General features: G+C 54.9%; 4 protein-coding genes across 4 annotated transcripts; 1 reads left to right on the top strand and 3 right to left on the bottom strand.

The window, feature by feature from the left end:
- Positions 1–528: 528 nt before the first annotated feature.
- On the bottom strand, positions 529–2045 carry K437DRAFT_259811 (uncharacterized protein). Its single transcript, XM_013384906.1, has 3 exons — positions 1496–2045; positions 947–1416; positions 529–823 (listed from the first exon to the last, which is right to left on the bottom strand). The coding sequence occupies exons 1-3, from the start codon at positions 1545–1547 to the stop codon at positions 707–709; spliced, it is 639 nt and encodes a 212-aa protein (XP_013240360.1). The 5' UTR covers positions 1548–2045; the 3' UTR covers positions 529–706.
- Positions 2046–2455: 410 nt separating this feature from the next.
- K437DRAFT_259810 (IKI3-domain-containing protein) lies at positions 2456–7951 on the top strand. Its single transcript, XM_013384905.1, has 6 exons — positions 2456–3476; positions 3548–6079; positions 6139–6564; positions 6631–6893; positions 6957–7407; positions 7475–7951. Exons 1-6 carry the CDS (start codon positions 2612–2614, stop codon positions 7861–7863), a joined length of 4926 nt encoding a protein of 1641 aa, XP_013240359.1. The 5' UTR covers positions 2456–2611; the 3' UTR covers positions 7864–7951.
- K437DRAFT_212801 (uncharacterized protein) lies at positions 7923–8426 on the bottom strand (the record flags this gene model as incomplete). Its single annotated transcript, XM_013384904.2, has 2 exons — positions 7923–8053; positions 8228–8426. Coding segments are annotated over 2 exons (330 nt in total), but the record flags the coding sequence as incomplete, so codon positions are not given.
- Positions 8427–10558: 2132 nt separating this feature from the next.
- K437DRAFT_40767 (amino acid transporter) lies at positions 10559–12622 on the bottom strand (the record flags this gene model as incomplete). The annotated part of the gene is made up of 9 exons (XM_013384903.1): positions 10559–10782; positions 10878–10906; positions 10994–11209; positions 11277–11481; positions 11567–11808; positions 11902–12061; positions 12136–12289; positions 12364–12446; positions 12522–12622. 9 exons carry the CDS (start codon positions 12620–12622, stop codon positions 10608–10610), a joined length of 1365 nt encoding a protein of 454 aa, XP_013240357.1. The 3' UTR covers positions 10559–10607.

The raw sequence follows: 12622 nt of genomic DNA, 5'->3' as shown, positions 1-12622 counted from the left end.
GCGGCTAGCTCGGCCAAATCGAGCTGGTCCAGCGCCAAGTCGGAAGCTGAGAAGAAGGCCGAAGAGGCGAAGAAGTTCGCACAGAGCGGCTGGTTCACCACCAAGGATGAGGCCAATGCGGCCGCTGACTCGATCAAGCCCACATTCGTTAGCGCCAGTAGCGACATGGAGGCCAAAGCCTCCTCTTTCGCTTCGAGCGCGAAGGTCAATCTGCGTGCCGCCGCAGAAGTTGCGCAGAACCAAATGGACGCGCAGATTCTCGAGGCGAGAGCGCAGTACGGCAACCTCGCCGACGACGCCAAGAATGTCGCCGACCGCGCGCAGAACATGGGCAATAGGGCGAGCCAGAGCGCTAAGGAGGGCTTTGTGTACGCGGGTGATGTCGCCAAGGATGGTATTGACAAGGCGCAAACGAAGGCGCAGCAAAAGTTGTAAGACGGGACAACCTCGAATTGAGGGTTTAAAAAGGGCCCTACATTCCCTGCGCGGAACCGATCGGGCCTCTTTCATATGGATTGAATGCACTTTTGCAGAGATTTTGACCACAAACGTTACTAAAGACATTCAAAGTGTACTAAACCCTTTGAGGGCGTTCTCGTGGGAGGGAGCGAGCGACCATGTGCGTTGAGAAACCTGCAGATTCGGCCAGGGTAACATGCTTTAGTGTGTTCAGTTTATGATATATATAAATGGGCCCATGCCGGGGCTATGCAGATATGGCCTCTAATCTGCGCCGTTGCTGCACCTCCAGCCTGTTGACGGAGCGTTCCATGTCCAGCATGGCCTGGTCCCACTGCACGAAGAGCTGACTCATCGAATCGACCTGCATCACGGGTAGTAGCGGGGTATAGAGCGATGGCGTGGCGTCGAGGCACAGTGTGGTAGGAATGGCGTCGCAACGATGAGCCTCTCACGTTGATAGACATTTCCCCGCGGATGCACTCACGTAATTCGAGTAAGTGTCCAAGAAGGCGGCGAGTCGCTTCTCGAGCGCTTGCTGCTCTCGTATTAGTTGCGCTTGTTTCCCCTCGCTGAATACAGAAAGGCACATGTCCATCTCCACTATTTGTTTTTCGGCATCTCCATTCGCACGGGAAGAAGCAGGTTTCAGCGGCCATTCGTTGCTACTGGCCGTGGCAGTGACTGTCATAGAGGACGCGGGGAAGATTTGCAGGACACCCCTCCGCTCGAGTACATCACACTCTTCGAGCTGAACTGCAAACGTCCGCCATACGGGCGCCAGCTCGAGCATGAGGCTCAGTTGCGACTCAGGCGCGATTGGCGTGCCACCTATTGAGGTTGCTGGTAGTGACGATGATAATGATGCCTGGTCGGAGAATGATAGCTGCGAATCTGCATACGGCAAAAAGCCGGAAAGCAGGAATGAGGGCGAGAGGTATGCTGCGTCACGGTCATCTTTGTAGATGGCACAACCCGGCAAAGGAAAAATTCGGTCAGAAAGGTACAAGAAGAGTAATTCACCGTAAAGCCTCACAATGCGCCAAGAAAGTGGAAATCGCTTGCGCCTCCTCTTGCTTTACAAACATGTCAAGCTGCTCTTGAGCTCGTTGCGTCCGCAGTGCGAGTGATCCTCGCGTTTGGTGCGCGATTGGAGGCATGCCTTGCTCCGCTGAGGCTGATGCTCTTTCACGTTCGCCACCAACGTCTCGGCTGGTCTCTTGCGCGCCCGGTTCTGTTGCGTCATCATCGAGATGCAGCAAGAGCGGATCGTCTTGTGAGTCTGGCTTTGCCTCGCCGTACACGATCGCCTGTAGTGCTCGCACACGTAGGAGCACGTGCAGTTGTGGGTCGAGGACGTGCGATGCCATGTTTATAGTATGAAGTGACAAGTCGCGGTCTTGATCTGCGAAGGTTGCTTCGGGATGCAGTTCAATACCAACAAGTAGACTCCCAATTTCCTGTTATACGTCGACTGAGCTAGCAATTGCCCTATCCCTTAAATTGTCGGAGTGAGACAAGGGCCAGTGCCCCGCAAATCCAAGACTACGTTCTTTGGCAATTGGCATGCCGATTCGACGTTGTCCGTGACGACTGATGAGCAATCTGGCTGTACCGTCAACACAGACTGAGCTGAGGAGTGGAGAACAGCAATTTAGAACTGCGTTATAGACTGATTCGGTGCAATCAGCCAGTGTGCGTCGGCTCTAAAAATGCGGTAATGCCTTGAGGGGGGGTGTTCGTGCACATGCGGGCACCAGCCAGGTTTCCCACTTTCGGTCTCCTCGCACGATGCCAACTGACGTCGAGGCGTGTTCGTTTGCTTGCCGATAACTAAAAAGATACGACCAGTATTGTAGGGTTATCAACAACGTCGGAACAGCAAATAAATCACGGCACCAACCAGCCCCGTCTTGTCCCCGTGGCCTCAAGCCATAATTGAAATTGCCGACGCACAGCCAAAAGAACATATCCCCACAACTTGCTTTATGCTCAAATTTCCCTTTCGACTTCTGGCACGGCAGAATCCAGATGTGTGTTCATTATTGTACGAGTTGCAAGTAGCTCGGCTCCGGTTGAAAATTGTGAGCCCTGAGCCGATCGCGCCAGGAAAGCTGCTTGTACCCCTTGAATAGCAGCCAAGGCCTCCACCATGCGGAACCTCAGCATCATTGGCCGGGAGACGCTCGCTGCTGGCAACTCTCCGGGCCAGAGCTCAGCGTCAGCGCTGCCAGCGACGCATGCAGACTGCGAGATTCAAGCAATCACCGTCTCCTCTACGACGGATGAAGTCTATGTCGCAGGGGTCGACCGCTCATATAACGGCAAGAGAACAGATTCTGTCAAGATCCACGTCTGGCACCAACTTCCGGCCGACTGCTATGCCTCGAGCTCAATGTCCGGGAGTTCATCCCGCACACCAGCACCGTCATTTGCACCATGTAGTGTTGTGCTTTGTGCCAACCCTTGTCCATTCAACCGGGATGAACGCTCAGAAAAGACTTCGCTGCTCCCCACACGAAGCTCGTACCTGTACCCCCTAGGCGACGAAGATGGCGCAGGCACCGTTCAAGGCACCGAGATCGAGATCATTTCCTTGCAGTATCTCAACGATGGCGGTACGATGTCTGATCACGGGCCTGCACTATGTCTCATAACAGCTGGTGGAGACATCCTTCTTGGACCTTTGCCCTCGCGCGAGGAGGCTGCGCTCGAGCGCGCGAGCGCTGGTGACGCGCAAGCCGAGCCATCCAGATCAAGTTTCGCCACCTTCGCCCCCAAGCTTCGATTAGAAGTTGTCGGTAGCATAGAGCAGGGAATATATGCTGCGCAATGGAGTCCTGATGAGGATTTCCTGGTCGTGGTCACTGCACCGACGCTCGAGCCTACTGAAGCCAATGGTCAAGGAGTCAGGGATGGAGAAGGGAACAGTTGGGAGGGAGAGAAGGTTCTCATCATGACGAAGGAATTCGAGGTTCTCTCCGAAAAGGCGCTAGCGACGGACGAATTTGGAGAGGGTGAGTGCATCCCATCGATACAAAAACAGGGCCGGACAGTAAAAGCTAACAAGTTATTCTTCCCGACACAGATAAACCTGTCGACGTAGGTTGGGGCTCAAAAGCCACACAATTTCACGGTTCGGAAGGCAAGGAGGCTGCAGCAGCCGCGGCTGAAGCCGAATCGGCTTCATTGTCAGGGACGGGCGTAACGAAGCGTCCCACACGCGGCCCGCATACGCTCGACGATGATGGTCGACCGCGGATAAGCTGGAAAGGCGACGCATCATTCTTTGCCATCTCATCGCTGGATCTTTCCCCCCCTGCTGCGGATCAACGGAATGGGAACGGTTGGGAACGCGATCTGACCGCTTGGAACCGTGTCCTTCGAGTGTTCACACGCAGTGGCGCTCTGTCAAGCACCAGTGATGCTGGCGTGCGAGGCATCAGCCAAGCGCTAGCGTACAAGCCTCTTGGAAATCTGATCGCTACGACACAGCGCTTTGGCAGGTGCAAGCTGAAAACGGCGCAGGATAGGGAGGTACAATGGTCACACGGGCGAGAAGGCAGACACGATGTCGTTTTTTTCGAGCGCAATGGGCTGCGACACGGCGAATTCACACTCCGTGAGGAAGGCTCAGCCCAGCCGAAAGGGTTGACATTCCCCGTTGGAGATGCACAGGAACAGGTACAAGCGGAAGTACGCGGAGTGCAAACCTGGAAGAGACAGCACTTCGTGCGCGATCTGACGTGGAACGTCGATGGAAGTGCGTTAGCCGTGGTGCTCGAGCGTGAAGATGCAAAGGAAGGCACAGGAAGTCTTCCCGATGCGCCCCAAGGCACTAGGCGCACAGTCGTGCAAATCTGGACGATGGGCAACTATCACTACTACTTGAAGCAAGAGGTGGCTCTTTCGTCCGATCCCCCTCTTAGTGGCATGCCGAGCGCGGTCGTCCGCTGGCATCCAGAAGATGCTATGCAGCTCTACCTTGCGGAGAAACAAAGTGTGACGCACCTCACGCTTACCCATGAGACTTGCACTACGATCAGTCTTGCTACTGGTGGCGACATGCATCAAGGCAACAAGCGCGGGCCGATGCTTGATGCCGCTTGCGTTGCTGTCGCCGATGGCACCGCTACGCTGCTTACGCCATTCCGACTGCAGAATATCCCACCACCCATGTGCACCACAACGCTTGTTGCTTCAGCAGCAGGGCCAGTGTCGCGAACTCCTATCCACTACGCCTGGGCTAGCGTTTCACCCTCTCAATCGTCCGCCACGGCAACAGCAGGAGCCACCGAGACTGGAGGCAGATCCCTGCAGCACAGTACCGATGTTCTTGCGATGCTGTATGAGGACACGAGCGTCGAACTTGTGCTTTTTGACTGGGGTATCCTGGGTAGGCGGGCGCCGGTTGGTGGGCGCCCCGTACCGAAACCTCTGCGGCTCGGAGCGATTCGCTTCAATGCCGCAAACGCTGAGGAAGAGCGCTCTAGACCAATACAAGTGGCGCTGCTAGCTCAGTACTCCAGTGAGCAAAAGAATGATGTCGAGGTCTCAGTGGCAAGCGTATCTCTATTGAAGGACTCAAACCAGGCGTTAGTTCGGATTTATACGTGGCGCCGTGGCGTACGCAGCGGTACAGCATCGGTGGCCACATCAGAGCATACTATCTGCAGCGGAACGGCTGTCTCCCGCACTCGACTCATTACGGCTCCATCCTCAAGCCATTCTGCCGCAAGTTTCATATTCGTCCATGAGCGACGCGACGATCGGCGCCTGGTGATTCAGCAAGTCCCCGCTTTCAAAGGCGCTCAAGCAATGGCCCTGCAAAATTCTTTGCCCACTTTTTGCTCAGATATGATCGCCTTGCCCTTGTCATCTTCACCCACAATTCTCGGATTGGCGCCAAACGGTCGGCTCTATGCGAATCAAACACTGCTTGCCCAAGGCGTCAACTCGTACACTGTCGCAGGAAGCTTTCTGGTATGGACGAACAATTCGCACGAAGCACGTTTCTTGCCGTTGTCGGCGCTTGTCCCCAGCACGAACACGTCCACTGACCTTGACATTGGCGAGGTGCACACCTTGCACCGATCAGTCGAGCGCGGAAGCAGGATCGTCACAGCCGTGCCGTCTGAAATGGCGCTCGTTCTGCAAATGCCACGGGGAAATTTAGAGACGATCAATCCACGACCTCTGGTGCTTGAAGTCGTGCGACGCGACCTCAACAAAAAGCGCTATCGCTCGGCCTTGCGTGTCTGCAGGACCCATCGACTCGATCTGAATATTCTGCACGATCACTGTCCGCAGGAATTCATGGCTAACTTGCAACCCTTCATCAGGCAGGTTGCTGATGTCGACCACTTCAATCTCTTCCTCACAAGCTTGAAGGATGAAGACGTCACCAGCACACTTTACAAGGCGTACTCGTCAACTTCAAAGCCAGATTCTGACAGCCAGGTTTCAGTCGAAGGCAAGACCAATCGGATTTGCGAGGCTCTGCGCATCGAGTTGGAATGCGTAGATAGCTCAAAATACCTACAGAGCATCCTGACGTCATACGCGCGACAAACTCCGCCGGATTACGAAGGAGCTTTGTCCTTGCTCCTTGAGTTGAAAGGTGAGCAGCCAAGGTCTGAACATAGTCTGCTCTAGGCTCATATTTCGATTGCATGGCAGACAAAGATGCTGAAGCTGCGGCCGAAGCAGTTAAGTATATCGTGTTCTTAGCGGATGCTGAGAAGTTATACGACGTCGCGTTAGGGATGTACGACTTCACGCTTGCGCTCATGCTTGCCCAGCACGCAACTCGCAAAGATCCACGCGAGTACCTTCCTTTCTTGCGCGAACTCCGTGGTGTAGAACCGGTGCAGCTGCAGCGCTTTCAGATCGACGACCATCTGGGCCGCCATCAAAAGGCCTTCCGCTGGCTCTCGCAGGCTGGTGAAGCGCATCATCAGCACTCTTTTGAGTACATGCAGAAACATGAGCTCTTTGAGGAAGGGTTCGTTGCCTTTGGAAAAGATCCACCTCGCATGCGCAAGGCATACGAGCTATACGGTGACTGGATGATGGGGCGCTCGAAGCCAGCCGATGCTGCTGTCGGTGAGTGCTACAGGTATTTTTTCATTTGCGGAGGCGGGCATTGAACTATCATCTCTCGCTTTTCAGCATTCGTTTTAGCTTCAGAACCTCGCAAAGCCACCGACGCATACCAAAACGCAGGGCTTTGGCAGGATGCGCTCGCGACGGCCGTCAGTCATCGATTCACTGCCCTCGAGGTTGCAGAGCTGGCGAGGACCATTATCGCAGACTTAGAGACGTCTAATCAATTTGCAGATGCGGCCCAGGTCTCGCTTGGGCATCTGCGAGACGTCGAAAGCGCGGTCATGTTCTTCTGCAAAGCCAATGATATTGCGCAGGCGAAGCGGATCGTGAGTTGTTATACAGCACCGGGATAAGCTTCTTCGAAAGCTCACGAGCTGTTCCTTATGCAGTGCGCGCTATACGGTCGTCTCGACCTGGTGGAGACCACGATCAAGCCGCAAACGCTCGAAGCACACACGACGCTGCTGGAGACCATCACCGAGATGCAGGAGCAGCTGACAAAGCAATTCGCAAGGCTATGCGAGCTCCTGAGCAAAGCTGAAGAGAGCAGCGATGGCCTACTGCTGGAAGAGGACAATCGCGGTCTCGACAACATCGAGGTCATGTCCGACACCTCGACGCAGATCACCCACTTCACCCGCTACACGCAGGCTCTCACTTCGACGACGACGGCGTCTAGCAGTCATCGATCGAGGAACACGCAGTGGAAAGCAGCCAAGGACAAGCGAAAGAAGGAACAGAAGAAGAAGGAGTCTGGTAGGAAAGGTAGCGTGTACGAAGAGAACTACCTCTATGAGTCCTTGCAGCGTCTTCTCAAGGATCGGCTGAAGGAAACCCAAGGTGAGTCCCCAGCGAGCTGCCGCGTGCTGTGTTTGCACTTCTCACGTCGTTTGGTTGGCTCATGCAGAGGATGTCGAACGACTCGCCCTCAGCATCGTTGCGCTCTCTCCTGCACATCGCAATGCGGCGATCGAGCTGCAGCAAGCTCTGCTCCGCTTCGAAGCCACAGCCGAGAAGGGTGTCGAGATGGTGCATGCCCAAGGTCTCGAACGCGAGCGACTCGTATTTGTCAGGCTTGAGCAACAAGGCAACGAGGCTGCCAGGGCTGCGGCTGGTGCCGGCAGGTCGAACGGAAGCGCCGGAGGAGTAGACCCAAACATGGCGCTGATGAAGTCGTTCATGGAGCTTGCGGCGCTGGCGCTGGAGGGAAAGGTCAGGGGTCGCCCTCGATTGGTCATCTCAGAAGCCAAATGGCGAAGTTCGCTTCTAGGTGCTCTGGATCCACGTGCGAAGTGAGCGCTCAACGGTAATAGTATTACAACAGATAAACCCGATGCCCTCTACATGGCTTGTCTCTACATAGTCAAGATGATGCACAAGATGGCCGTCTCCACAGCCAATGCTCCCAGCGTTGCAAATGCAACGACGTTCCCAGCGGTCTTGAAATGCGAGACACCGTGTAAATGACAGTCCGTCTGGCGCTCCGCTTCATCTAGCGGCACGGACTGCCCCAAGTTGTCCATACGTTCGAGCCTTTGCTGATCTTCCCGTGAAAGTCTACTCCACGTCGAAGGTGCCCGCCACGATGCGTGCCTAGAGCCCACGATACCAGACTGTAAGCCAGCGCTCTCACCCTCACCCATCCGCTTGGCATTGTCACGGCCTAGATTGCTGCGTTGGACGGCGACAACGGCGAACGCTAGGGCCAACAGTGTCATCGCCAGGCCGATGTAATAGAAGCTGCTTTGGAACAGCTTGAGAATGACGACGGCGTACGAAAGTTCGTTGAGCGCCGTGCGCATGTACGCCCCGTCGAATGTCCGCTGGTAGGCCATCAGGTCCAAGAGGATATCCTCACTCGTATTCTTAGGCGCTGCCGATGCACCCCGCGTCGTCGATGAGAAAGGCGTTGGTGTGGCCGCGTTGCGGGCTTCGCCTGATGAATCAACTGCTGCTGCCTCCGTGGACCCAAGATTACCACTCGCAGACTGAGAAGCAGCGAAGATCCCATAGGAAAGAGATGGGACAGCAACGCGAATTGAGCTAGGTTTTCCACGCTCTAAGAACGCAGACACATCGTCGAAGGGAGGACCGCTGCCTTTTCGCGGTGGCATGTTGAGCGCTTTATCGTCGTTGCCTTGCAGCGTGGCAGCGATGCAGATGCAGATGATGGGACTGCAACGTTGCTACGGCAGCGATACTGCTGCGCTCTGCGAGAGATGCAACGGGTGTTTACATAGGTTACGGTTGGCACATCAAAGAAGGATTGTCAAAAATGATTGACAGAAGAATGGAGGATGAATTCTGGCCATGCTTGTCTACACATTGGGAGACTTTGCGACGACGATGCGTCGTGAGCGAGTTAGGTCGATAGAAAGGCCGAGATGCCATTTCTAGGTTGGCGATTGAAGATCATTCGCCATAGGTCACGTGATTCGTTGTCTTTTTCTTTCCCTCACCAGCAATGAGAATGAAGCAGCAATCACTTGTTGCATGTACCTTGGTCGAAACGGAATCTACTACTTGAATCGGCTCGAATTGTCTGGACGTTCGAACGTAGAACAGTCTGGCTGTCGGAATACAAATCTCCTTCGTCGGTCAGCACATGTAGCTCGTCTATCGTCACCGCTCACCGTCAGAGCACATACGTTTGTATGGCCTGCCTTGAAAGGTACAGGGTTGAGGCGAGAGGAGTTCATGCCTTGAAACACCAGACATCAGCGCACGGGTAGCGGGCTCATGTGCGCGGCGCCAAGACTGTTTGTGATCGCGGGTTCGACACTTTTGACAGCAATCGGCGGTCCCTGTGCGGCGTTTTATGGTTTCGTTCTCTGCATTTAGTACATTCAGTGTATACACTGCAGGCTGGAGCTGGACTTGCCACTGATACGCTCTCCTGCTCGCAACGAAGCACCTTGTGACGTCCACAGCCTTCTGCAACGTGCCTGCACTCTCTTTACAGCTTTCTGTACAAAGGTGAATGCCTGACATGCGGCAGCAATTGGGGGAGGGGGGGAGGGGGCATTTTCATCGATTCCAAAGCCTGGAGCGGTTCTGCACTAATTGCTGTGCCGCCGATAGGTGTTTCAAATGACTTTTTGCCTCCCAATGGAGGAGTCCCACTCGATGTCACATTTTCTCATCACCTCTTGTCGGTATCAAAATGAAATAGTACATACAGTCATCGTTGCAGCACGTACGGACAAAGCACGCTGTGCATAAGGCTCGTCGTGGAGGCCGTTGCCTTTCAGAGCGCACTGCGCATTGCATGTCATGATCGTGGGGTGGCAAGCCTAGCAAGGTTTACCTTTGCCTAATGCACGCGCCAGGACTGTTAAATGGTGGCGATAAGTATGTTCCTGATCGATTGCTTAATAAAGATGCTGCCAGATGACGGGGACGAGGTCGTGGCTATGACAAGGCTCGCAGCTAGGCCCATCGAGTGTCGACACTCGACGGAAGAAGACATTATAATATATAGATGACACTGCCCGGCTGGTGGCTGCGCAGCACGTGTCGAGGCCCGACTGGTTCGACCTTATTCACGGTTGGCCGTGGCTGCGAGCGCATGACGCCGACCTCCTGGGCCATGAAAATGTGCTGAAGGTCGGAGAAAAGGCGTTCCTGTTGGTCATGCAAGCTTTGCGAACGCGTGTGCCAACTCTGCCACCGAACTGTTCACGCCCAGTTACACACTTTGAATCCGAATAAGCCAAGCACAACTACATCTTCGCTCCCGGGGAGAGCATGGGGGTGTCGGTTGCGCATGGGCGCGGGCGTGTCAAAACACGATGGACAAGCCAATGTGACTCTCCGCCGCGCATGCGCTATGCCTGGTCGTTCTTCGCCCACGCGGCGGCTGTCGCTGCCAGCAGATTCGTGCTTTGCATAGTTTGCGGCTGTCTGGGGCATCACAGATCGATCATCATCTCGTGTCCGTAACAGTGGATAGCCCTCGTGATACACGGATTGCTTGAAATGAAGCTAACAAGGAGAAAAACAGCGAGCTCGGCAGCTTTCATGCTAGTCTGTTGTCCATATTATGAATGAAGCGACTCCTTTTTGAAGACCGTTGCGATGGTTCCATCCTGCATCTCGACCGTCGTCGGAACCAGCGCGTACTGCCCAACGCGGGGTAGGACCTTAGCCCAGCAGAGCCAGTAGATTGCACCGCCGGCGAAGATGCCGAGGGTGACGGTGGGCGCCATGCCGTACCTGCACAAGCGAGAAGGGTATCGGAGAGTACGTGGATCAGTACAACAACGTCGAAATCTGGCTAGAGCGCGAATCTGCGTTAAGCGCAGACGTACCACATGTGCTCATAGACAGCATCAGCCGCCTGGAAAGGAGTGGTAATGAACGTAGAAGCCAGAGAAAGGGGAGTAAGCTCATTTGCGCAAGAACAACCATAGTAAATGTCACTCACCTTCTTTGGCGGGATCCATGGGGTGATCACGAGAAAGAGCGAGGCAAGGGTGAAGAAGACTGCCACAGGAGAGCTGGCGCGGAATGGAGGTGACCAGTCCCGTGCCCATTCCGGTCGCAGCTTCACGGGCAAGTATGCCGTGACGAGGGCGATGCCTACGGCGGCGTCAACGATGTTGAGCGGGTAGCTAGACAGGTTGAGCACAAAGTTATAGGCCTGCATAGTAAGGAGGGGTGCTCAGCCAACGATGGACGTGCGCAGGAGAAGGAAGAGCTACACTCACGTCACCTGCAGGTGGAGCGAGGAGGATGATGAGGGTCACCACCACGTGCCATGAGAGGCCGGCGAGAGGCGACTTGAAGGGACGGTTGGAGGCCAGGATCTTGGAGAACGGGACGATGCCATCACGACCGAGCGCTTGGTTCAATCTGCCCTGTGAGAAGATGACAGAGAAGACATTGGCCGTGGCGGAGAGAGCGACAAACACACTATCCAAGCAAGAAAAGTGTTCAGAACAGTGCTCATCGCCGCATGTGATTAGATGGAGTGCAGTGCTGCAAAAGACAAACTCACGAAAGAGCACGCGCAGACGACTCTCCGAACATGTGCTTGAAGAAAAGAGCAGCGATGATCTGCTCGCTACCGAGAATCTCTTCTCTCGGTACGGCGGCAAAGTAGGCGACCTGGACGAGCAGATAAACGACGGCAATCGTGCCCAGAGCGAGCGGACCGGCGATCTTGACCGTGCGCCGTGGATTGCGGATCTCGCCCATGGCGTAGAACGCGTTCGAGTATCCGACGTAGCTCCAGCCAGCCTGTCAGGCGAGAGAAAGCCGGGCGGGTGCGAGTCAGCAAATCCGATGGAGCGCAACGGTATGCATAAGCCGCGTGACAAGAGACAAACTTACGTTGTAGATGGAGGCTGACACTCCAAAGATGTCTCCACGGGTACCTTCGAAAGCGTCGGCGAAGTTATGAGGCGCAGGGCCAATCGTGTGGCCGCACAGTGCAGCGAAGCCGGCGAAAGCGATCAGAAGCAAGATGACGATCTTGAACATTCCTACGATGCTGTAGCACGCAAAAGGGCCGTTAGCGATTCGGCCTTTCTGCAGACTCGTAGCAGTGCCTTTGGATATGCTTACTTGAGGAAGCGGAGACCCCACTTCAAGAAGGCGCCGTGGATGATCAATGCCGAGGCTATCACAATCACACCGATACCACGGGAACCCCATTCGTTGGACAAGCCACCGCCCGCTCGGATAAAGTAGCGGCCAGCCGTGTATGCGTTCCCCGCGGCTGCAAGGATGAGGCATGGATCCGATGTCAGTTAGCAAGAATGATGTGTGCACGAGAGAGTGATGGCTTCTGACCTTGACCAAGAAGAAGTGCCTGAGCACCGTACATGATGCTGACTAAGTATTTCGGCTTCCGGTACGCATGCTGCAAGTAATTCCTGGGTGCCCGCGTACGCTGTCAGTTCATTGTCCTCATTAAGTAGCGCCACAGCACAGCTTGCGAGCCCACTTACAACTCTCCACCATTACGCGGTATTGCAGTTGCGAATTCGGCGTATACTGCAAAACCTGCACCAGCAATGATCGCACCAACGACCCAATATACCAAGGACAT

Source organism: Tilletiaria anomala, assembly GCF_000711695.1.
Source record: "Tilletiaria anomala UBC 951 chromosome Unknown K437scaffold_140, whole genome shotgun sequence".
Lineage (NCBI taxonomy): Eukaryota > Fungi > Basidiomycota > Exobasidiomycetes > Georgefischeriales > Tilletiariaceae > Tilletiaria > Tilletiaria anomala.
This window is presented reverse-complemented; position numbering and strand designations above follow the sequence as displayed.

Coding starts and splice junctions, on each gene's coding strand:
- K437DRAFT_259811 (XM_013384906.1), bottom strand. CDS start 1,547: ATGTTTGTAAAGCAAGAGGAGGCGCAAGCGATTTCCACTTTCTTGGCG. Junction 1,417..1,495: donor TTCCACTTTCTTGGCGCATT/GTGAGGCTTTAC, acceptor CCATCTACAAAG/ATGACCGTGACGCAGCATAC. Junction 824..946: donor TGGACACTTACTCGAATTAC/GTGAGTGCATCC, acceptor CCCGTGATGCAG/GTCGATTCGATGAGTCAGCT.
- K437DRAFT_259810 (XM_013384905.1), top strand. CDS start 2,612: ATGCGGAACCTCAGCATCATTGGCCGGGAGACGCTCGCTGCTGGCAAC. Junction 6,080..6,138: donor CTTGCTCCTTGAGTTGAAAG/GTGAGCAGCCAA, acceptor ATTGCATGGCAG/ACAAAGATGCTGAAGCTGCG. Junction 7,408..7,474: donor TCGGCTGAAGGAAACCCAAG/GTGAGTCCCCAG, acceptor TGGCTCATGCAG/AGGATGTCGAACGACTCGCC.